At 42.5% G+C, this 26,297-nt stretch overlaps 1 protein-coding gene and 1 pseudogene across 2 annotated transcripts; one reads left to right on the top strand and one right to left on the bottom strand.

The window, feature by feature from the left end:
- Window positions 1–9,782: 9,782 nt before the first annotated feature.
- On the top strand, window positions 9,783–14,643 carry LOC308439029 (CD209 antigen-like protein A; the record flags this gene model as incomplete). The annotated part of the gene is made up of 7 exons (XM_080940608.1): window positions 9,783–9,828; window positions 9,929–10,015; window positions 10,262–10,351; window positions 10,928–11,011; window positions 11,562–11,713; window positions 12,962–13,071; window positions 14,361–14,643. The coding sequence occupies 7 exons, from the start codon at window positions 9,783–9,785 to the stop codon at window positions 14,509–14,511; spliced, it is 720 nt and encodes a 239-aa protein (XP_080796734.1). The 3' UTR covers window positions 14,512–14,643.
- A 1,978-nt stretch (window positions 14,644–16,621) lies between these two features.
- Window positions 16,622–17,226, bottom strand: LOC308439297 (uncharacterized protein C1orf50 homolog; annotated as a pseudogene). The gene has a single exon. The product of its transcript is annotated as an uncharacterized protein C1orf50 homolog (transcript).
- Between the last annotated feature and the right edge of the window lie 9,071 nt (window positions 17,227–26,297).

Below are 26,297 nucleotides of genomic sequence, written 5' to 3'. Positions count from 1 at the left end.
ATCAAAAGCCTCCCCTCCCCCTCCCAAAAAAAAAAAGCCCAGGACCAGATGGGTTCAGTGCAGAATTCTATCAGACAGTCATTGACAACCTAATACCAATACTCTTCATCTATTCCACAAAATAGAAACTGAAGTTTTCCTACTTAGTTGGGTCTTTGTGTGGTTTAGGTATAAGCATAATTGTTGCTTCATAGAAGAAATTGGACAGTGTTCCTTCTGTTTCTAATTTGTGTGTTTTCTTTTTTGTTTCTACTTGGTTGATTTCAGCTCTTATTTCCTTATATTCTGATGATGCCAAATAGCCTTAGTTTCTGTTGCTTTATGTTCTTTTGCTTGCCTCTTGCCATCTGGCTATCTCTAGTGCCACCTCCCCTACCTGTCTCTGATTGACATTTTAAAATTCCACAAGCAACCCCAACTCCAAGTCTGTAACACAGGAAACTCCAAAAATGAAGGCAACATAATTTCTCAAAAAAAAAAAAAAAAATTACGGCTTGTAGACATCTAATGAGAATAAATCCAAGAAAAAAATGACTCAAAAAATAACCATAAGAACATTTAAAAAGGTGAGCTAGAGAGTGAAAAACTATAAGTAGCATTCTGTGTCACCTCTGCTTCAGTTTCTGCCTGCAGGTCTCTGCCTGGCCTTCCTTTAGTGACAGACTGTTGTAAGACAAATCAACCCTACAAAATTAATGACAAAGAAATCAAAGACATCTCTGTCAAGGAATGCAGGATGTGAAAGAGGAATCAACAGCCAGCTGGGCTGCCAATCACCCAAGGAAGGCTGGTTCCTCCGAAGACATGACAAATACTGTAGCGTCAGAATAAAATAAAAATAAATTTAGGGAAACAAATCTAGTAATAAAAATACTAAAGAAAAAATAATTTTGAAAATGCTAAAAATGAAAAAAATGTCAAATTAAAAGTTCTGTGATTTTTTTTTTATCAATACAGTGGATCAAAAAGACAAAATACCTATGCCTGAAGATAAGGTGGAGTAACTGGAACAATCCAACAAGGAAGGAATATGTGAGAATTCCAAAGTGCTCATGGCATCACTAAAAGACTGAATCTGTGGATGCTGTGCACAGAGAGGCCCTTTGCTAAAGGCATAGGAAACAGTTTTTAAATAACCATAACAGAAAGTCTTCCCAAGTTGGGAAAACAGATGCCAGTCCAGACCCAGGAGGATTCAGACAAACAGAAGCAGAAGAGAACCTCCATTCATCCTGCTTTAATTAAAACACAAATGCACATAACAAGAAAGTGCCCTGAAAGTAACAAGAGAGAAACATCAAGTCACACAAAAACAGAGGCCCACCAGAGCATCACCAAAGCTAAGGCTCATCATTAAAAGCTAAGAGGGCCTAACAGGTGAATATATTTCAAGTTCTAAAAGACAGCAGCTACCAAGCCAGACTTCTATACCCAATTGCTATCTATCATAGCTAAAGAAGAACACTTTCCATGATGCAAGTGGGATAAAGGAGCTCAGACTGATAAACCACCAAATATAAGATAGATTAAAGAATATTTGAGATTTAAGGAGAGTGGAGTCTTCTCACAAAGACACACAAACATACAAACACCAACAAATCATGCTATAAATGCAGTTAAGCAAAAAGGGAAAAACCAAACACTATGACATCACCAAATGACAGAATGAAAACACACTTTCCCATAATAACTCTGTGTTTCCTGGCTTTGAAATTTTAGTTGTATAATTAACTTGGAATGGCTGTGTATGTATGTCAGGCAGTGAGAAAGGGTCAGTGAGACTATGAAGGGAAACGTGCCTTCAGAAGAGAGGATAATAGGACATATGTAGTAGTATTGGGAGTGGAAATGTTTAGGTAGGGACAAGGTGAGAAGGTTGGAGAAGGAGGGATAGGGAATAAACACAAACTGAGGATAGAGGGAAAAGCCATAAATAAATACATGATTTTGTAAAATCAATATTAAAATATTTTTAAAAGCATTTGAATGCTCCATCTTATCCCTGAACATCTTATAGGTAGGAATAATTTGTGGTTAAAGGTTTTGTGGAAGTTGGTGTCACCCTCCTTCCATGGAAGCTCTGCCTGGATACTGGAGCTGTCAACTTTAGTCTCTAAATCCCCTCCTCACCTCCCTAGTAGTATGACTCTCAGCTAGAATCAGCCCCATACCCTCCCTAAAGATCCTCCATCCCACTATCCAGCTCTTCCTAGAGATGCTTCCCCTACCCATTTCTCTTTCCTCTCCCAGCCCTCCCCTTGCTCCCTACACCTAAACCCCAGTCCCAGTCCCCTCCCCACTCCCTCTCCCACTCAGTTCCCTTCCTCCATCCATCTTCAATGTCTATTTTATGTCCCCTTCCGAGTGAGACTCAAGCATCCTCCTAAGCCCTCTCTGTTACTTACCTTCCTTGAATCTGTGGATTGAAGCATGTTTATCCTGTACTTTATAGCTAATATCTACTTATAAGTGATTATGTATAATGTGTATCTTTCTGTGTCTGAATTACCTTAATCAAGATATTTTCTAGTTCTATTCATTTGTCTGCAAAATTTCATGATGTTCTTATTTATCTGAGTAGAATTCCATTGTATAAATATACTATATTTTTTTAAAATAATTCTTTGTTTGAGGGACATATAAGTTGTTTCCAGTTTCTGGCTACTAAAAATAGAGTTGTTATGAACATAGTTGAGGAAGTGTCCTTGTGGTATGGTGTAGCATCTTTTGGATATATGCCCATGAGTGGTATAACCAGGTCTTGAGGCAGAACTGCTCACAATTTTCTGAGAAACTGTCAAGTTGATTTCTACAGGGGTTGTACAAAAGTTTGCACTAGTCTCAGCAATGGAGGAGTGTTCCTCTTTCTCTACATCCTCATCAGCATGTGCTATCACTGAGTTTTTTATCTTAGCCATTCTGATGAGTACAAGATAAAATTTCACAATCATTTTGATTTGCATCTCCCTGTTGACTAAGGACATAGAAATTTTCTTTGAGATCTTCATGGCCATTAGAAATTCCACCATTGAAAATTCCATTTAGGACATCAACTTACCCGCCTTCAAAACTTTTGACCCAAAATTTGTCTTGTCTAAAAGAAATGTGTATAAACATTTAAAAGCTGGTCGATGTTCCTAAGCTCTGTACCCACCCAAGAGCTCTGGATTCACAACATGCACACGTATGTACATGCAACTATATTCAACAGCCTTAACTAGCTCAATGGTTGGGCATTTCCAGAGCTCCCCACAGCTATCACACATCCCGTTTCAGTATTTCTGAATTAATACTTGCTAAATCTATATTATATTTCTGCTATCCTGGATCCAATCAGGGAGTGGCCCCCTGGGGCCACTTTCCTGCATTCTTACTTGTTGGTGGACTTTAAGTCTGATCTCTCTGCTTTCTCATCATGGCGATTTTGCTCCTTCCTCTTCCCTTTGTCCCTTGTCCAGGAAATCTACAAGTCTCACCTCTGACTCCCTGCCCAACCATTTGCTGTTGACAACTTTATTTACCAGTCAGATTGTGGACAAACTTCCTTTAGCCTACATTCAGGATAATGCAAACAGGTTTTTTGGAATAACACAATTAGCATGAGAACACAGATTGCTACAAAATGCAGGGTCAAAGATGGAAGAGAGACTGAAGGAATGGCCAACCAATAACCAGTCCAAATTGAGACCCATTCCATTGGCAAACAGCATTCCCTGACATTAATAGATACTCTGTTATGCTTGCAGACAGAGACTAGCTCAACTGTCCTCTGAGCAGCTCTACTCAGAGTTGAGACAGAAGCAGATACCCACAACCAAACATTGGACAGAGGTCATAGACTCTTATGGAAGAGTTGGGAGAAGAATTAAAAGCCCTAAAGAAGATGGGAATCTCACAGGTGGACCAGCAAAGTCAACTAATCTGGGCCTCTGGGAGCTCCCAGAGACTGAGCCACCAACCAAAGAACACACACAAGCTGAAACTAGGACCCCAACATATATTCAGCAGATATGAAGCTCAGTCTCCATGTGGGCCCCCCAACAACTGTAGCAGAAGCTCTTCCCTAAAGCTGCAGCCTGACTGTGGAATCTGTTCCCCATCGGGGCTGCTTTGTGTGGCCTCAGTGGGAGAGGATGCTACTACTCTGGCAGAGACTTGGTGTACCAGGGTGGGGGGGGATGGGGGAAGGCATACTCTCAGAGGAAAGGGGGAAGGATATGGAGGGAGGGTTTCTGTGAGAGGAGATTGGGAAAGGGCAGCACATTTAATTTTTTTTAAATTCTGTTTAGTTCTGTGTGCCATTGGTGGAGTTTTTCCTTTGATGAGTATGAAGTGTCCTTCCCCCTCTCTTTTGATTAATTTTGGTAAAAAATCTATTTTATTAGATATGAGAATGGCTACTCTAGCTTGTTTCTTGGGTCCAATTGATTGGAAAACTTCTTTTCAGGTCTTTACTCTGAGAAGATGTGTATCTTTGTTGCTGAAATATGTTTCTTTTATGCAGCAGAAGATGGATCCTAATTTCACATCCATTCTGTTGGCCTGTGTCTTTTTATTGGGGAACTAAGTCCATTGATGTTGAGAGAATTTAATGACCAATAATTGTTAATTCTTGTTCTTTTGATGTTGGTGATGCAGTCACCAAATCCAAGCACTATCTATAGCTGATCCAAAAAAAGTACTTACTGGCAGAAACCAGACAGAGATGCCCCCTCAGGGTCTATACTAGATACAGCTGAGCATGCTTGCAGCTAATCATTGGTCTGAACTCTGGGATCCCAATGAGGTTGCTAAAGAAAGGACCTAAGGAGCTGAAAGGGGCTGCAACCTCATGGGAAGATAACAACATTATCAACCAAACAAACCCTCCGAAACTCCCCTGGAGTAAAACACTAACCTTTGTGCGCACTTTGAGAGACCTATTGATCCAGTTGCATATGTAGCTGATGATAGCAGTGTCTGGCAATGGGAATGCCAAGGCAATGAGGTGGAGAGGGGGATCAGAAAGGAGTGCACCTTTGTGAAGGCAAATGTAGGGTGAGGGGAATGGGAGCAGGGCAGGGTAAAGGGATAACATTTCAAATGTAAATACAGAGTGTCTAATTTTTAAAAAATATAGATCTTAAAATAAAGAAGGAAAACTGATGTATTCTTTTGTCGGTTGAAGGATATTTAGGTTGTTTGTGTTTCCATTTCCTAGATTTTATGGATAAAGCAGCAATGAACATGGCTGTGCAAGTATCTCTGGGATGGGATCAGTGTCAAGTCCTCTGAGCATATGCTCTGGAAATCAGTGTAGAGAATTCTCAGAAAGCTAAAAATAAACCTGCCATATGGCCCGGCTATACCACTCCTAAGCATGTGTCATATTCATTGCTGCTTTACCCACAGAATCTAGGAAATGGAAACAACCTAACTGTTCTCCAGCTGACAAAAGGATAGTGAAAATGTGGAATAATGTAGAAATGAAATAGTATTGAGCTGTCAACGTTGAAATAATTAAATTTGCATGTAAAGAGGTGTAACTGAAAACGATTACGTTAATTGAGGTAACCCACATGTAACCCACATGGGTTATGAACATCACTTGTTCTCTCTAGTCTGAGACTCCTAGCTATAAATCTTCAGATATGAGTACACATCCTGGAGAAACTGTTACAGCCATGAAAGTAAAAGGGAATGTTACCAGGATATGGGGCAGGGAGCAAATGATGATCATGGAAATGGGAGAGATGGTTTCTTTAAAGAGGGGGAAAGGAACATCAATACTGAAGAAGGAGAGGGGAGGGTAAAGTGACAGGATATCTTAAAAGTCATACGAAATCATGCAATTAACTATAATACACTTAATTCTGTATAGAAATGTACAAATATAGTTAAATGATTTTTTTCATCTGGATTGACAATGCTCCCTCTAAGTGCCAATGACTATCTAAGAAAGACCACAATGCGAGGCCCGAGAAACCCTACTTTAAGTTGTCGGGTTTGCCTAAAAGAGCCTTCAAACATCCAATCTACTGCTGTTGTCCTTGGCTGTTCCTCATAGGTGGGAGGTAAGCCCCTATTTCTGAAGACACCATGCATTTCAGAAACATGGTCCAGAGGTTCCTGAGTTAGAACTAATCTAAATGCCTCTGAGGACCTGCTTTCATGGAACCACAAACTGCCAAACAAGTTTATAAAACAAAGGAGCAACCATTAGCCCTGAACAGCTAGGACGCCCATGAACCACAGCAGCAAGGATGGCACAGTAACCCTGAGCGTGCATATGGCACTAATGGCACATATGCCTTATGAGTAACCAACAGCTTCCTAATTAGACTTAAGTCCACTTTACCAAGAGGGATGCCATGCTTGTAGTGGAAACCTAGCAAATTACATAGGGGTAATGAAATCATGGATGGAAACCTGCAACTACCACTTTTGGTAAATCACCATAATCCCTAACTACTTCCTAAACATTTGCCCTTATATCCACAGATAAGTATAGTTCTTGTCCTTCATCAAGGACATGTCTCTTTATAACAGATGAAGACCATTACAGAAAACCACAACCAACCAAAGTGCAGAGTGGAGCCCAATCCCATCTACAAAACATACTCTCCTAAGACTCAGGGAACATTATAGAAGAGGGGACCGAAAGATTGTAAATGTCAGAAGCTATACTCATAAAGTCTCACCAACATGACTTCCTAAACTTAAGCTGATAATGAAGACACCAGCTTTTGGGGGGTAATAAAGGAGGAAAACATCAAGAACTGAACAATGAAGACATGCCAGAGTGGACTGGGAAAAGAAACCGAGGACAGTGGCGACATGTGCCTCTAATCCCAGTCTTTTGGGAGGCAGAAGCAGGAGGATCTCTGTGACTCAGACACCAGCCTGGTCTACAGAGCTACATAGAAACTCTGTCTTGGAAGAAGACAAAAAGAAAAGAAAAAAGAAAAACTAAAGACAATTAAGAAATGCTGAGAGGAGGAGAAATAGTCTGAGCCAGGGAAAAGCACAGCAATTAGCCATTCAATACAAAGTGGTGGGCTCTGAAAATGTGCATATGAAGCATGTTGTACAAACTGAGCAGGTAGCATTTATTAATACACATGCATGTACATATACATGTGTGCACTTAATGAAAAATTGCAAGTAGGTGTATGTGGAAGAATTTGGAATGAAGAAATGGAAGGGAGAAATTATGTAATTATATTATAACCTCAGAATATTTTTAAGTGAAGAAAAGGGAAAACAAAGTAATCAATCTTACTATGTTTTGGACTTCCAATGTAATTAGTGAAGTGGAAATTTCCGGTTTCTTTCACAACTCAGTTGTGTCACGTGATGTTTTTCCGTGAGAGGGTATGCATACGATGTTCTTCTGGAGGCTGTCTTGTGAGAAGGGTATTGATGTTTTGATGAAAATAGACATTTGAGAACCCCACAAGCACTGAAAAGAGGCTCATGCATTGCTGCACTGTGCAATTTCTTCGCTGGTCTTCGCTGGTCTTTCCTGAATGCAACAAAATGCTGGGTTTTGTTTACCCATCCAGTCTGTTAGCCTATGTCCCTTTATTGTGGAATTGAGTCTATTGATGTTAAGAGGTATTAAAGACCAATAATTGTTGGTTCCTGCTATTTTTGTTGTTACAAGTGGTATTATGTAGTTCTCTTCTTTTGAGTTTGTTGTAAGATGCTTAATTTCTTGTTTTTTTTCTTGGGTGTAGTTTCCCTCCTGGTATTGTCTCATTTCCTTCTAGTATCCTCTCTGGGGCTGGATTAGTGAAGTGATATTGTTTAAATTTGGTTTCATCATGGAATATCTTCATTTCTCCATTTTTGGTGATTAAGAGTTTTGCTATAGTATCCTGGGCTGGCATTTGTGTTCTCTTAGGGTCTGCATGACATCTATCCAAGATCTGGTTTTTAGAGTCTCTGTTGTGAAATCCGGTGTGATTCTGATAGATCTGCCTTTATATCTTACTTGGCCTTTTTCCCTTAGTACTTTTAGTATTCTTTCTTTGTTCTGTGCATTTGGTGTTTTGGTTATTATGTGGCAGAAGGATTTTCTTTTCTGGTCCAATCTACTTGGTGTTCTGTAGACTTCTTGTATGTTTATGGCCACATCTTTCTTTAGGTTAGAGAAGTTTTCTTCTATGGTTTTGTTAAAGATGTTTTCTGGCCCTTTGAACTGGGTATCCTCACTCTCTTGTATTCCTATTATTCTTAGGTTTGATCATTTCATTTTGTCCTGGATATCTGGGATGTTTTAGATTTGATGCTTTTTGCACTTTGACTCTTATGTCATTTCTTCTATGGTATCTTCTACACCTGAGATTCTCTCTTCTATCCCTTGTATTCTGTTGGCAATGCTTGTATCTGTAACTCCTAATCTCTTTTCTAGGTTTTCCATCTCCATGGAAATAAACAATAGCTAATTTTCCCATTTTTAGATTCTCAACAGTTTTGTTCAATTCCTTCACCTGTTTGATTATGTTTTCCTGTATTTCTTTAAGGGATTTTTGTGTTTTCTTTTTAAGGGCTTCTACTTGTTTGCCTGTGTTCGCCTGTGTTTCTCTAAGGGAATTATATCTTCCTTGAAGGTCTCTATCATCATCATGAAATGATATTTTAGGTCAGAATCTTGCTTTTTAGGCATATTAAGGTATCCAAGGCTTGCTGTGATGGGAGAACTGGGTTCTGATGGTGCCAAGTAGCATTGGTTTATGTTGCCTATGTTCTTGTGTTTGCCTCTTGCCATCTGGTTACCTCTGGTCTTAACTGGACTTGCTGTCTCTGACAGGGACTGAAGTCTGTCCCTCCTTGTAGGAAGGTAGAGCTCTGTGAGCTGAGTTAAAGCAAGACTTCTGGGTGGCAAATAGTGCTTTCTCTGGTTAGGGGGAAACCCCTGTGTCCCTAGTTAGGGCAGGCCTCCTGTGACCCTGTTTACAGTAACCCTCCTGGGAACCAAGCTGTCTCTGGGTGTGGGCAGGTAGGCTGGAGTGCCCAATCTGCCCTGAGCAAAGTTGTGGACTGAAAGAAAAATATGTCTTTCAGGATAGATATGTCCTGCATCTGCTGGGCCCCATAGGGGTCCCCGTTAGGTCAGATATTGTGGTTGGGGTCTCACCTGTGAGTCTGATTATGATGGACCTCCTGGGAGTCAAGCTGTCTCTGGGTGTGAGGGCGGGAGAAAGTGACTTGTACAATTTGATAAATGCATAGAAATAAAAAAGAGGGTGGGTATGTGACTCAGTTAGTCCTAGCTAATTCAGGAGATGAAGGGATGAAGCAGTTCAAGCCATTCCTGCCACGTGTCAAGTTTGAGACCAGCCTGAGCTACATAAAATCCTGTCTCAAAAACAGAGGAGAAAAGAAGGAACTCACCATGACTGCCACCATCAGTAAACCAAGATGAAAATGCCTGGTATCAGCAGGGTGGTGTTTCTGGGAAGATATGCTGTTGCTAGCCCACACCCAATCACAACTGAAAGAGACCCAAGGGTCACTTTATTTCACAAGTTGCTGGTTTTTATAGAAGACATCCAGAGCTGGCCATACTGGAAGTGAACCAGTTATTTCTGCTGTGAAGTCAGGGCCTCTCGCCCCTCTCTGAAATTTCTGAAAAATGTATCTCTTGCCTGGTGTATCAGATGCTCAGCCCCCTCCCTCTCACTCTTCCGGCACCAGTACCCACTTCCCAATTTCTCTTCCTAAGTAAGATTCAAAGAGGTGGTGAATAAAAGCTGTTGTCTCCATCGGATTCTGGCAATGAGACGTGGCTGTGAAGCATGAGTGGTTCTAAGGAAATGGAGAAGAAGCAGCTTGGCCCTCTGGGTGAGACTGAGCTGATGCTCTGGGAGCTTGGGGGAGAGGCACAGCTCGAGCAGTGCTTGTCTCAGACTACCCTGTACATGATGATGCTCTATTCACTTAGATGAGGAACTGCTGATATCCAGCCACACCAGATACACCATCAAAGGCTTTGGCTTCCAATCAAAGTCTGGATTCAGTCGTTTCACAAGTAAAACAGGACGAAGGATGATGGAGTGGTCAGCTTTTGACAGAAGCTTGGGTTCCTTGGGCGATGGAGGTTGGGACTCAGGCCACTGATGTTCAGAGAGTTGGAAGCTCAGATGTTGAATCTGGGACCTGGACTCCTGGGAACCTCGGAGGCTGGGAACTGGAATCCTGTGTGTGGGGAGTAAGACTGATGGATTGTCTGACTGGGGCCACTGAGGTGCTAAAATTCCATTCTTCTCTCCCACAGGGTTCCTAGTCCACAGCCATGTACTTTTGGCACTGCAGGTGTTCTTCCTCGCTGTATTCTCTGTGCTGCTGCTTGTCATCTTTGTCAAAGGTCAGGCAGGATTAAGGTTTGGGTCTTGAAAACAATGCTGGACTGAAGACGTTGATCGAGTGGGAGGATGCTTACTTCACAAGCCCAAAATCTTGTGTTCTATCCTAAGCATTGCATTAAACTGGGTGTAATGGTGCATTTCTATAATCCCAGAACTCAGAAAACACAGACAGGAGAGGCTCACAGAGGCATCTACGTAGAAGTTTTGCAGCCTGAACTATATGAAGCCAAGAGAGAGAGAGAGAGAGAGAGAGAGAGAGAGAGAGAGAGAGAGAGAGAGAGAAGAGAAGAGAAGAGAAGAGAAGAGAAGAGAAGAGAAGAGAAGAGGGACAGAGACAGAAAGAGGAAGGAAGGGAGAGAGAGAAAGAGACAAAGAAAGAAAGAACGAGAGAGAGAAAGGAAGAAAGAAAGAAAGAAAGAAAGAAAGAAAGAAAGAAAGAAAGAAAGAAAGAAAGAAAGGAGGAAGACAAGGAGGGAGGTGAAAAAGAGGGAGAGGAAGAGAGGGAGGGGACCCAGTATTGACCAAGAAACACAATAAGCGTTTAATAACTACAGTGATTATTTTTCTTGGCCCAGTCTACAAGATCCCCAGTTCTCAAGGACAGGAGGAGTCCCGTCAGAATATCTATCAGAAACTGACCCAGTTGAAGGCTGGTGTGGGTGAGTGACTGGAAGCGAAGGATCTCACACCCTAAAAAGGTCTACACAGAGTCACTTTGCTTAAATGCCTACTCTTCCCTGAGCCTTAGTTTCCTCACCTTGGGGATAGACATGAGGAAGGCATCTCACTGGTGTTGGCTAGAGTTCATGTATACAATAAGTAGTCGGTGTTCATAGGGATTATGCACAAAATAAGCACTCAATAGTCACAGGTGCCTGGACAGAACAGATAATGTTCAAAGTAAGCTCTCAAAGTTCACAGAGTTAGACACTCAACACTCACAGAGATTATGTACTCATTAGGTGCTTGGTGTTCACATGAGTATCACATGGTAGGTCCTCAATTAAGCCTGCCTCCTGGCTTCTATTCCTAGCTCTAAGATCCAACTTCTTCCAGTCTGGAAAGGATCAGGCTAAGACTCCTGGGTGCTCCTGGATATAGAAGTAGCTCAAGAAGTGGAGTAAGGAACATGCTGTGTCAAGAAAGGGTCTGATTCTGGAGGACTTGAAGGTTGAAGATGTGTCCATACTGACCTGATTTCTCCAACAGATCGCCTGTGTCGCTCCTGCCCCTGGGACTGGACGCCCTTCCAAGAAAGCTGCTACTTTTTCTCTGTGGCCCAGAAGACCTGGAATGATTCTGCCACTGCCTGTCACAATGTGGGGGCTCAACTTGTGGTCATAAAGAGTGATGAAGAGCAGGTATGCCTGGTGAGGCCCAGTCCTCAGCTGAAGATGCATCAAGGCCACTGGCTAAAGGGAGGAGAGGTGTTGGATACAATATTCTAGAAAAGAGGCTGCTTGCCTGGAGAGGGAAGATAAGATTATGGATGAGACCTGAGCACTTGCAAAAAGACACTCTAGGGCTGGAGAAGAGGCTCAGTAGGTAAAGTGCTTGCCAGCAAACATGAGGACCTGAGTTTGGATTCCTCAAACCTACACAAAGGCCAGCATGAGGACACACATTTATGATCCCAGTGTTCCTATGCTAAAATGGGAGGTAGGGACAAGAGATCCCATGGAAGCTGATAGGCATGTCTCAAAGACATACACAGAAATAACAAGAGAGCCTGTAAAGTGAGTGTTTACACCTAAAGTTGTCCTCTGATGTACACATATGTGTGTGCACATGCACATTCATGGGTAGGTGCATGTATGTACATGTGCAGGCCAGAAGTCAGCCTTGAGTGTTATCCCTCAAGTTCTTTTCACCGTTTCTTTAAGACATAGTCTCTCATTAACCTGGAGCTCACCGTTTAGGCTAAGCTGGCTGGTCAACAAGTCCCAGGGGTTCTCCTGTCTATGACTCCCTCGTGCTGGAATTACAAATGTGTACCATCACGGCTGGCTTTTTCACGCGATTGCTAGGGGTCAGACTCGGGGCCTCGGGCTTGTGTGGCACACACTTAGTTGACCCAGCCATCTCCTCATCCTCACTACTATAGTTTTTAATGTGACTGGTACTTTGGGAGGAACACTTAAAATATATGGCCTTCACGTAACAACTTCCTCTGTTGGTTTAAAAAAATTCCTGATGTATGTCTATTGCTAATTCCCCTGGTGTAAACAGTACCGGCCTTGCTGGTTCTAAGCACCAGTGAGACATTTCAGAGCTAAGCAGAGGTCACTAACATACTCAATATTCATTCATTTGTTTGATCTGGTGCAGCCAACCAAACCCAACAATGAGTAAGTTCATGTGGACATACACATAACTTTCAGACAGACAAGTATATGATATTGCCAAGTCTGCACATACTATGTGCTAGAGATAACACATCTGCCCATAGCACACAGGTATGGAAGGACCCAGAACTCATGGTGTTTGTGGCCTTATAAGGTATAAACATCAAATTGTAGGCAGATCTTCTTACCAAGAGTTTAAGGAAACACTAGTTAAAAGAGGGGAGCGGAGCTCCCTTCTGACTCTTCCTCTTCTATATTTTCTAGAACTTTCTACAAAAAACTTCTAAGAAGAGAGGCTACACTTGGATGGGACTCATTGACATGAACAAGGAATCCACATGGCACTGGGTAGATGGTTCGCCTCTGACACTCAGGTAAGTACTAGAAGAAAGGAACACCCTACGGACTATGATGAAGCTCTGACTTGGGGCTTGTCTCCTCCATCTGGTCACCTAGGCAGTAGAGCTTGGAACATTTTCTGAGTGGCATAAAGAAAAGGAAGTCCAGACAGGATGGCAGGTGCCTGAGGTCCCAACATCAAAACTTCAGAAAAGGATTGCAGTCAGAGGGGCATTAAATAACAATGATCATATAGGAAATCTAAGCCTGGAAATTGGCTCCATTGGAAAAGAGCATTTTCAGAACCCATGTAAACACAAATGGTGTTGTGGTGGCATGCACTTGTAATCCATGAACCAGAAAAGCAGAAACAGGAGGCTCCCTAGGGCTTGCTGGACAGCCAGCCTAGCCAAAGAGCAAGTTCTGGTCAAGTTGGAGAATGTCCTAGGGTATAATAGCTGAAGTTTCTATGACTCCCACATGCTTATGTACACACACACACACACACACACACACACACACACACACACACACAAACACAAGCACACGCACACATACATGATCACACAGAGGTATAAAATTACTGTTGGCATTAACAATATAACTTGTAGGTGAAACTGAAAAGATTGTTCAGTGATTAAGAACCTGGGAGTCCTTAATTCTAGATCTGCAAAACACCTGAAACTTCCAGATAACACGAGTTTGGTTCCAAGTTTTAACATCAGTGAGCTCACAACTACCTGTAATTCCATCTCTGTATTCACCTATACTCACATATGTGCACATGCACCTGCACACTCAGGGACATAAACACACATGCACACACATACACACACACACACACACACATACACACACACACACCACAAAAAGAAAAAACTATGCCCAAAGCTTGTTGTACTCAAAGGTCCAAAGAGGAGTTTAATCAACATTTGATGGTGTGGCAGACCAAGGATCTGGCCTCTAGATGTGGAGGGATCAGGAGATTTGAACAAAGGCCTTGGTTGAGGTGTCAAGGAAAGAAATGGATGGTGTGGATCAAGGAGGTTTTGGTGGGAGTGTTTTAAAATGTTAGTGAGTTCTAGGTGCTGGCTCTCCTGGCCTGCCTTGTGTTGTGGTGGTGAACATCACAATGAGAAATAAGGTGGAGAGGAGCAGATTTATTTCCCCTTACAACTCCCAGGTCACACTCCATCACTGCAGAAAGTCAGGGCAGGGACTGAAGACAGGAACTAAAACAGAAACCATAGAGGAACACGACTCACTGCTTCCTGGCTTTCTGACTATGGCGGTGACAGAATCTCATGTCTCCTTGTCTTTGCAGCTTCATGAAATACTGGAATGAAGGGGAACCTAACAACCTGGGAGAGGAAGACTGTGCAGAGTTCAGAGATGATGGCTGGAATGACACCAAATGTAACAACAAGAAATTCTGGATCTGCAAGAAACTTAAAACTTCCTGCCCAAGCAAGTGATGGCCAACTCCCTTCACTACCCCCTTACCCCCGCCCACTAGATCACTGCATCAACTGCTTTCTCTGAGGTCTGCAGAAACCAGAGATGGAGTCCCGTTCCCTAGAGCTACAGTCACAGGCACCTGTGAGTGACATTCAGCACGGGTACCCTGGGAAAGTTGTACATGCTCTTGACCATTGAGTTATGTCTCCATCCCAGAGTGAAATAAAATAAATCTTTTTTTAAAAAGAAAAACTAAAAAGAGCTATACTCCAATAGGAGATCTTTCAGACTGGGGATATTTCTGGCAGGACGTGGATTTGTGTGAGAGCTCTGTGACTTCCATCCCCCAACATGAAGAATACTGCAGACCTAAAGTTGTTTATTTTGGGGGGGATGGGGTGGGAACACCCAATCCTAGTTTCATTTCCTTCACCATAATAAAATCTCTTGACAAAAAAGAAAAAAAAAGCTGAAAGAAGATTTTACAGCTCACAAATCCAGGTTATACCCTATTACTGCTGAGAAGTCCCACAGGTAGGACTTGAAGCAGTGAGCCAAAGCACACACCAAACCAAGAGCAGAGAGAACAAGCTCAGCTCACTTTGTCTATTCTTATACATCCCAGTGTCCAGCCAGAGAACAGTCACCTAGTCAATCCTTCACTGAGTTTCTCTACGTGTATGTGTGTGTGTGTGTGTGTGTGATATGTGTGTATATATGTTAGGTGTGCATGTGTGTGTGCATACTATATGGATGTGTGTGGTGTTTATAGTGTGTGCTCTGTATGTGCACGTGTATGGGTGTGTGTGTATGTATCTGTGTGTGTGGTGTGTGAATGTATATCAGTTTGTGGTATAGATGTGCGCATATGTGCATGTGGGTATATGCAGGCCAAAGGTCAAAATCAGTTGTCCTTCTCAGTCGCCCTCTGTCTTGTTTTCTGAGGACCTTTCCGTGAACCTGGCACTTATTAGCTGGCTAGAATGGCTGGACAATAAGCTTCAGAACTCCATCTATTGGGCTGAAGAGATGGCTCAGTGGTTGCTAAAGCACTAAATTCAGATCCCTAATACCCAGGTAAAAGTCAGGTGATGCTGGAGCTTGCTGGAACACTAGAGTAAGCCCAACACTGGGGGTGGAGGCAGAGATAGATAGAGTTCCTCATTTTAAGATTTATTTATTATATATAAGTACACTGTGGCTGTCTTCAGACACATCTCTACAAAGGTGATTCTGTGTTGTATCATGTTGATAATTAAAGATGACCCTTCAGAAAATCCATTAGGTTTTCTTCCCAGATGGATTCCAATAAGAAATGCAGGAATACACAGGAATTCATCTGAGTACCTATTCTGTCATTGCTGCAGGTAGGGCCTGAAGACAGACGCTCTGGCTAATGGGTGGATTAGTGGGAAAAAGAGCGTCTGAAGAACCGTGTTGTGTCTGGACCGGGGTGAAGCTCAGTTGGCCAAGTGCTTGCCCCACAAGCATGAGGACCCGAGTTCAATGGCCAGAACTTGGCATCAGGACACATGCTTGTCCTCTCAAAGATGGAGGAGAGGCAGGAGAAAGAAGACGGCAATGTTTTCCTATATGATTATCAGGATTTCTTCTCAGACAGACATAAGACAGAAACAATGCTCTATAGGGGTTGGTTGGTTGGTTGGTTGGTTGGTTGGTTGGTTGGTTGGTTGGTATTTCAATCCTTTTTAGGCAACACTTGGGTTCCTGGGTCAACCTGAAATTGGCATGGCAGCCCTATGAAGACAGCTTCAGTACCAACCCCAAAAGATAGACAGTTCCTCTTGGAAAATGACTCACCAACTCGCTAGGGAGAAGGCTCTTCTTTCTCCAGTGTTTTGACTTAAAGGGAGGAACATCTGGAGGTAAAGGAAAGCACTGACCAAACCTTGGAAACCAACTGACCAGGCATCAGTGGACCCAAGAAGATCCCACAATTCTGTGACTTCTTACCATCCCAACTGACAGCAAAATCAGAAGCTACATCCGTCAAGACCTCCTCCAAGTAGTTCATGATTCGCCCAAAGACTCATAGTTCCCCCTCCCAGGGAGAGAATGTGGACAGGAGGTGGGTATGGCTCAGGCCTCTGTCATAAGGGCTGCTAGTCAGAGCCATACTCGGTGAGTCACTCCCTGGAAGCGGGGTTCAGTGCATGGGGGCAAGGCCACAGGCTGGCTCAGCAGCTTGTCCATCATGCCGATTTTAGCATCCTGCTTCTTCAGGTCTTCATATGAAATCCACAACATGCCACGTTGCAGCTTGTAGGCACCAAAGAAGTCGTGAGGACAGCCTGCTCCCCATTCCTCTGAAGAAATAATGGAAAAGGACTGGCCACTTTCCCACTGGTAGAAAGTCAGTGTTGCCAGGTTTTTCCACCATATTACAAGCCACACGGTGCAAGTCAGCATCTCTGCGAGCATCTTCCAGCGCCATCCTAGCTTGGCCTTGCAAATGCTGGATTTGCTCAGCAATGTCTGTCAGCTTGTGTAGCATTTGCTTGGATGAACTCATCAGCCTTCTGCATCTGCTCGGTGAGCACCAAAGGGTCTAAGGGTCCCCAACCCGGTGGGTGGGATAGGGCCTCAACCACAGCCAGGCCGCCGAGGGTCAGGGTGAGCTCCACCAGGGCTCCTCCAGGACCCGCTGCCTCCTGCACCCCCAGGGTTCCCATGGCTCTTTCGAACGGTCCGGGAACCCCGGGGTCCACCATCACAGCGCCCCAGCCCCACCACCCATTGCTTTGTGGTTTTTAAAGAACTTAGACACATAAAAAAATGATAATAAGGAAAAGAATTGAAGAGACTCTTTAAGTACATATCCAAATAATTTCCATATATATGTCATATATATGACATACAAATATACATATATACATCGTGTACATCACATACACATACATATTCTTATATGGAAAATGAGAATGCTGTGATTTTTAGGTCAATCCTGCAAGACCCATCAAAAAACTCAAACATTAAGTCTATAACTTAGAACTTTCTTAGCCGAATGATGGTTGCTTTGACCTTTCCAATATGTATAGTATTTTCTATTTGTTGCTTTCTATTGCATGAAGAAAAGAGCAAGAGGCATCTTTGTTTTATTAGGTATGTGTTCGTGTTCACATGTGAGTGCAGGCACACACATGTATGTGTACACATGGAGGCCAGAGAGAAAATCAGATGTCTCCCATTACTCTTCACCTTATTTTTAATTTATAAAATATTATTAGTTATTAGTGCTTGTATGTGTACACATGTGCATTTGTGTGTGCTGGCTGGTACATACATTGGGGTTGCATATTTGCACAAATGCATGTGGAGGCCAGGAATAAATCTTAGGTATCATTTATCAGACACCATCTACCTTCTGTGTGTGTGTGTGTGTGTGTGCGCGCGCGCGTGCACATGCGTATGTCTGTATCTTTGTGTGTGTTTGTGTGTGCCACTGGTATATACATAAAAGCTATAGTGACTTTTACAGAAATTAGATGATTGTGAGCCACAATGTAGGTGCTGATTCTTCTGCAAGAGCAACAAATGCCATCTCTCCAGCCCCTCCGTCTTGTTTTCTGAGATACGGTCTATCACTGAACATGGATTTTGCTGCTATACCTAGGCTGCTGCATGTCTAACAGCTCCCTTGAATCTACTGTTCTCTGAGCATCCCCAGTACTGAGATTAAAGATGTCCACTAACCTGAGAAGCCAAATTTGGGCTCCTTATAATGTGTCTGTGTGTCTGTGTGCATGCACATGCACATATGCACACACATGAGCCACCACACAAGTGTGAAAGCCAAAAGATGACTTTGTGGAGTCTGATCTCTCCTTTGACATTTACAGAGCATCCAGGGATTGAATTCAAGTCATCAGGCTTGAGAAACAAGTTTAAGGCGTCTCCTTTGCCCTGCTTTGTGTTTTGAAACAGGACCTCACTATAGTCCACACTGGCCTGAAACCTACTGTGCAGCCCAAGCTGATTACAGCAACCTTCTGCCCCAGCTCCACCAGCACTGGGATAAGAAACACGGGCCACCACTCCCAGCTCCTCACCACAACTTAATTCCTTTTTAGGGAAATTCAAACTTCCTCGCCTAGAGCTATCTTTATCTTCTTCTTAAATTTATTAAAAACATTGTTTTCATATCCCATGACTAAGTAAAACATTCCTGTAACTGGCCCCTTATTCAGCTAAAGAAGCTTTCTCTTATCTGTTGCTTGCTAAGGATTTTATTTTTGCATGTTTACAGCTGTTGCGTACAAGTATCTCATGATTGTAATGAGGAAGAGACAAAATCAAGATCAGGAAGGATGTGGGCCATGTTTATGAATCTTCTAAATGTACAAAACAACCCAATAGACTGTCAATGGGCCAACACGTAAAGGTTTTTTTAAAATATTATGAACACCAACTTTCAGAATGAAACTCCTTGGAGACAGAATCAAGAAAACAATACCACGCAGGGACTGAGCATCTTCTAAAATGTCCACTGTATCTGTTTTGTTTTCTTTGCCTTTAAGAATATCTAAATATCTAAGGAGTGGAGAAATAGTGGCTAAGAGTACATCCTGCTCTTATCGGGACCTGTGTTCAGCTCCCAGAACCAGTGTCAGGCAGCTTCACAAGTGCTGTAACTCTAGCTCCAGGGAATCCAACACCCTCTCTGGCCTCCCATCTTCACTCCCATGCACTCACAGACACAAATACACACACACACACATACACACACACACACACACACATGCTCAATAAATAAATAATCGATGATAGATAGATGATAGAGAGATAGATAGATGATAGATAGATAGATGATAGATAGATGATAGATAGATAGATAGATAGATAGATAGATAGATAGATAGATAGATAGATAGATAGATAGATAGGTTTTTAAAAAAAGATGATAAAATGGTCTGGGGCTGGAGAGATGGCTCAGCAGTTAAGAGCACTGACTGCTCTTCCAGAGGTCCTGAGTTCAATTCCCAACAACCACATGGTGGTTCATGAAATCCTATGCCCTCTTCTGGGGTGTCTGAAGAGAGCTACAGTGTACTCATACACATAAATAAATAAAATCTTTTTTTATCCTTTATTTTTTTACAGTTAAGTGGTTGAAGTTTTCTAACATCAACCTTGGGCTTTCACATGTACATGCACATACATGCACATGTGAAATACATACAGAAACAGACACATGGAAACAGAAAGGGGTGAGGGACTCATTCATTTACCTGGGGAGTCAAAGGAGATTTTCCAGGATGCTCTGGCCACAGAGAGCTAAAGAGGATGCAAGCTATAGAAGGTTCCTTGCCTTGAGGCTCAATCCTGGGTTCACGTCTTCCCCGATTAGTCCAGATCAAAACTCTATGCTTGCTTTATATAGTCTAGCCAGAGCTGACACCTGACCTCAGATGAGTTCCCTCCATTCATCTTAGCATCTCCAAGGAGAGCAGTTCTCTTAAGCCTCCAACTCCAAGGAGTTGGATAGATCCAGAATTACCTAGTGAACAAGGATTTGGGCAGAGGAGGGGTGAGGTGCTGGGTTGATTAAATTGAAGTAGAAATACTCACCCTAAAGGTGGATGGCGTTCAGTCCTAGACTACATGAAAAGGAGGAAGCTAGGGGCTGGCAGGATGTCTCAGGTTAAACACACTTGCTGCCAAGCCTAATGACCTGAGTTCAATACCTGAGACCCTTTTGGTAGAAGGAAACTAACTTCCAAAAGTTGTGCTTGACCTCCACACAAGCAGCATGGCATACATACACTCTTGTGCGTGCACACACACGTGCATACACACACACACACACACAACAACAACAACAACAACAAAAACTAAAACTAAAAACAATAAATACATAAATAATAGCATTTCAAAGCAGAATCCAGCCTTTAATCCCAGTATTTGGGAACCAGAGGCAGGTTCGTCTCTGTGAGGATCAAGTCAACCAAGGCTACATAGTTAGACCTTGCACATGTGCCCAACAGTATCTCTCTCAGAAATCCTCCTCTGCCAAGTATATTAACATGTTCTCCTTTATCAGAGCCGATGAATCAATTCCATATGAACCCTTTCTTAAGTATGTCTAAAAGATGTCATACAATCTCCCTCTCTCTACCTATCTGTCTGTCTTCCTCATCATTCTATTATTCTCCTCCTCCTATGCCACCATCTCCTCCTCCTCCTCTTCTTCTTCTTCTTCTTCTTAACTACTTGGGGTGTGCCCTGCCTGGAAGCTCTGGTCCTGACATGCCCTGCCCATCATTTCCCGATAGTGAAGGAAATAGAAGTGCCATTCTCAACAAGAAATATTCTGAGAAGAAAAGTAGGGCCTCCCTGTTTTCTTGGAAAGACAACTGCCTTGCCCTACAGGACTCCTTTAAGCACTGATAACCCAAGGGGTTTAACTCTTTATCCTAGAGGTCCATGAAAATGTGTTTGATGCAGGTGCTTAAAGTTTACACATGACTCTCTCTCTCTCTATCTCTCTCTCTCTCTCTCTCTCTCTCTCTCTCTCTCTCTCTCTGTGTGTGTGTGTGTGTGTGTGTGTGTGTGTGTATGTGTGTGTGTGTAATTACATCACCTGTTATTCCTGCTACAGGTGGGAGATGCCTTCCGAAATCCCCCATCCAAACTGCAGCAGTAATTTTGTGCCTTCAGCTCCCAAACAGGAAGAATTCATGCTGGAGCACATGTAGAGTGAGATAGAAGTCAATATTTGTTTTTAGGAGACACCGAAAGAAAAAAAAGCAAAGTCTACCATCCAAAGGGGTTGGCTTTCACTCAGCTCAGTGGCCCCTAGTGAGGGCTGCCACTTAAATGTCTTATTCTTTTGTTTTTCCTCCCCTCCTTGGTCATGAGAAGGGATTGTGAATGTCTCCTTCCTGGGGCAGGTAGAGGTTTTCTTGGAGCCATCTTTACCCACAATTCAGTCTGGTACAATTAAATGCAGCTGAACTAAAAGGACATATAAAATTATAACTATGACTAAAATTGAGAAGTTACCTAGAAGAAAGAGCAATGGTGCCTTGTGTGTGTACCTCAGGGAACAGGATTTTGTGCTCCTTTAGAAACAGCTCCTAAAGGCACCGATGGGAGCCCAGATGGGCCTTTATTCCCACAGAGCCTGGTCCTTCGCAGGCTGGGTTGGCTCTCTCCCACCCAGCTGCAAGCCCTTTTGTTTATCCTTTCCTGTGCCTCCAACCTCTTCATTTTAATCCCCCCATTTCTTTTAACTGTGAAGTAATTTCCCTTTCTCCCATCATCAGTTCTTTGAGATCTGAATGACTAAGGAGTGACTGATTGGCTGATCTATGTCCTCATCAAACCATGTGAATTCATTCACCACTCATGCACAAGGGAACAAGAGGATTAACCCCAACTCTGATGCCATAAACAACTCAGAATGAGCCTCCTGGGAAGTAAATGTTTCCTTGGAACAACCTCACTTTAAGAATATACACTTTCTAAATGTCTAGGGAGATGGCTCCATCAGTAAAGAACTTGATTTGCCAGCATGAGGACCTAATTCAGATCCCCACATAAAAGTATGTGACTCAGCAGCAAGCATCTATGATTCCAGCCATGGGAGAAGACAGGAGAATCCCCGGGACTTACTGTCCAGCCAGTCTCTCGGAACAATTAGTTCTAGGTTCAATGAGAGATCCCTTTCATTAAAAAAAAAAAAGAAAAAGATATAGTCAGACTGGTGGAGTGGCTTGATGGGTAAAAGTGCTCCTCCTGCAAGCCTAGGGGCCAGAATCTATGTCATGAGAGCCTTGAGAGACAACCAACCTACAAAGCTGTCTTCTGAACTCCACATGTGCCCACATACAGAGAGAACATAAAAAATAATGTGTATAGCAATAAGGGATAACATGTGACTTGACCTCTGGCACACACATACCATACATATCATATACATACACACACATATACAACATAAACATGCACACATGTATCATACATATCATATACATACACACATGTATACACACACCATACACATGCATACATGTACATACACATTATATACATACACACAAGTATACCATATACATTCACACACATATTATACATATCATATACATACATACATATACACCATACACATGCACATACATATATACATATCATATACATATACACATGTATACACACACCATACACATGCATACATGTACATACACATTATACGCATACAACATTAACATGTGCACACATATCACATGCATCATATATATACACACATGCATACACCCACAGATTCACATGCACAAATTTATCACAGGACATTTGCTGTTACACTTTTACTATGTACTTTCACCTTCCGAATTGCTTTCCCAAATGACCAAATTTACACTGCAGCCAGCAATGAACAGTGATTCTCTTCTCCCCACATCCTCACCGGCTCTAACAACTGCCCACACTTTCACCTAGGTGCAGTGGTACACACCTGTAATCCTACAACTCAGGAAGCTGAAATAGAGTTGTGAATACAAAGCCAGCCTGAGCTACGTACAAATGAAAGATTATCCGCTTGTTTTTAATATTTTGTAAATATGTGTTTATAAGTGTGTACATGTAACTGTGTGAACCCAGGGTCTTGTGTGATCCAGACTGGTCTTGAACTCGCAGTTCTCTTGTATGAGTCCCCGAGTGCTGAGATCACAAACCCAAACCACCATGAAGTCATGCACATTTGTGTGGGGTCTCCCCTTCTACGTTTTGCTGCTTCGTTCCCTTGGCCTGCTTTTCTGCTAATGTCTGTAGATTTTTTTAATTTGCATAATAAATACCTTTGCAGATTCCAGAAAGCGAGTGATTATCAGTTTTAGATGTGCCAATGAAGTCTCCCCAACCCACACAAACACATCACGTAGACTCGTCCTCCTTTTTTGTAGTTAGACTTTCTTGTCAGCTTTTTCACCCTAAATCCAGACTCTGCAAAAGATAAAAACCATGTCATAGTTGCCCTTCTGGCTTATTTTGCCTTGTGACATTGTTTTTTTGTTTTGTTTTGTTTTGTTTTTTAGTTTTGTTTTGTTTTTTGTTTTGTTTTGGTTTTTTTTGTTTTTTTGTTTTGTTTTGGGGTTTTTGTTTGTTTGTTTCTTCTTTTAATGAAAGAATCCAACTCCACTGTGTGCCAGGTTACGAAGTCTTTCATAGCAAGGAAGTCAAAATGGAGGGATGTTAAAGTGTGTCTGGACGCATCACAGCATGGGTAAAGAGCAGAGAGAAATGAATGTTGTATGCTTACAGCTCGGTTCACCAAATTGAAACAACTACGACTGCCTGTGCCTCAGCTGTGTCATCCCCAGTTACAGATGAAAAAGACCAAAGAACATCCAGGTTTATTGCTCTACAACTCATGATAGCCAAGATAAAGAATTAGCATGTCCGTCAACAGAAAATGAATAAATATGTTTACATTTATCTACTAAAAATGTGATTTGTTGACAATGAAATCTTGTTCATCCGCAAGAAACAATGAAATTTTGGTATCTGCTGTAAATGGCTGTACTGAAAATTGTCATGTTAAGCAAAATACATTAGGAAACAGACAAATGCTAAATTTCCTCTGTAGTGATCTCTGTTTGTAGATCCTAGGTTATGTAGAAATACATAAAGCTCTGTGTATGTGTGCAGGTGGGTGGGGGAGGGTCCTGTGACACCATTCTTGAAAAAAGTGAACACAGATCTGCTTACCTGGATAGGGAACCAGCAACAAACCACAGTAAAGATACCACCCCTAAAGTCCAACATGATAAATCCACATGAGGAAATTCACAGGAATGTGTGTGAGGAGTTGCTTACAGAAGCATGTACAACTTAAATGCAGCTGCATTACCGGAGGTCCATCCCATTGTGGCTGCTGATTTATGGAATCTGAAAGCCTGGAGCTCTCCACAAGGCGCCGGGGGTGGGGGGGGGAGCAGAGATCCCACTGAAATCGGGAACTAAATAGTAATGTCCACAATTCCCACTCCTTTTCAATATTGTGCTCAAAGTACCATCTAGAGCAATAAGGAAATTAAAGAGATGCAAACAGAGAAAGAAGTCAAACCCCCCCCCATTTGATGCGATACTAACCATTAGTTTTCTACCGGAAAACTTCTAGAAATGGTAGACGAATTCGATAGTGTGGCAAAATACAGAATCAGCTTACACAATCTATAGTGTGATCAGCAAATACATAGGGAAGGAGACTACAGGCACATACCCATTTATAATAGCCTGGGAAAAAAAATATCTAAGGACGAGCCTGACTACAGAAGTGAAGAACCTTCTACAGTGAAAGCATCAGACCTGTGAAGAAAGAGATAAAGACACAGGAGTTGACGGGGAGGATGGCCCCATAGGAAGACCAGCAGTCTCAACTAACCCAGACCCCTAGGAGCTCCCAGAGACTGAGCCACCAACCAGGCAGTCTACACGGGCTAGCCCAAGGCACCAGCACAGATATAGCAGAGGATTGCCATCTTCAGTGGCCTCAGAAGATGTGCCTAATCCTTGAGGCCCCAGGGAAGGGGGAGTGCATGGGGGTGGGAGGAGACACCCCCTTGGAGGCAAGGAGGGGGAATGGGATGAGGAACTGTGGGAGTTGGGACCTGGAGGGGGGCAGTGGCTGGAATGTAAATAAAATATCAGTAATAAAAAGAGAAAAAGACACTAGAAATGGAAAGGCATCTCATGTTTATGGTTGTCTTAGACCCCTATGGCACTGGAACAAAACAGGCATGACCAATGAAACAAAACAAAACGTGAGTACTCATAACTTCATCTGCTTAATAGTTGGCAAAGATGACAGAAAAAGGATAAGCTAGAGAAAAGAAAGCATCTTCAGTAAATAATGCTGGGAAAAATGTTCTGCACGCAGAACGATAAAGGCAGACCCATGTGCATAAAAACTAACTCCAAATGGATCAGAGGTATAAACGTAAAACCTGAAACACTAAAACTGCTAAAAGAAAACAGGTGTAGTAACATGTGTGATGTTGGTGTAGAAGACAACTTCCAGAGGGTCAGTGAGGGGTCAGTGCGTTCCAAGGATCAAACTCAGATCATCGGGCTTGGCAGCACATGCCTTTAATAGCTGGCCCTCCATCTTCTCCCACGATCCCCCTTTTTTTCCCCCACCTTAATAACTTCCCTTTTCGGTTCGTGCTGGTTTTCTTCACTTTGTGTTTACTTGTTGAGAAATGCTCTCACTGTGTGCAGTTTGGACTGTCCTAGAAATCCATGTGGGCCGGGCTGGGCTTGAACTCATGACGCTCTCGACACACTCTCCCCACCATGGCATTCCAGAAGTTCACCACCACTCTCAGCTCCGGGGTGTTTTTGTTTTGCTTTTCATTTTAGATTGTCATTGTATGTGTTTGTTGCACAGGTCATGCATCACATAAGCACCGTTTTAGGTAAGTACATAGCGTGCATCAAACACATCTCTTGCCTTCCCGTTCTCACTCCCCCTCCTCTCAGTCCCCTTCTCTCCCCTGCAGAGTTTCACTTCTACTTCCTTGTTATGTATACATCCGTGGTTTTTTCGTTAACTATAAAATCTAGGAACCACGAAAGAGAGAAAGCATTCAATATTCGTCTTCCTGAAGCTGGCTTCTTTCACCTGATGCGCTTTTCTTCAGCTCCACCCCTTTTCCTGTAAATGACATTCATTTATCCTTTATGACTTTGTGAACCATGTTGTCTCCATTCATTCCTCTGCTACTAGGAACTCCCTAACTCGCTTTTTATAATTTTTTTATTTTATTTTTTAAAGGGGATTTTT

This window comes from Micromys minutus, assembly GCF_963924665.1.
Source record: "Micromys minutus genome assembly, chromosome: 29".
NCBI classification, from domain to species: domain Eukaryota; kingdom Metazoa; phylum Chordata; class Mammalia; order Rodentia; family Muridae; genus Micromys; species Micromys minutus.
Note: the sequence above shows the minus strand (reverse complement) of the source record. Positions and strands in the feature narration are given on the sequence as shown.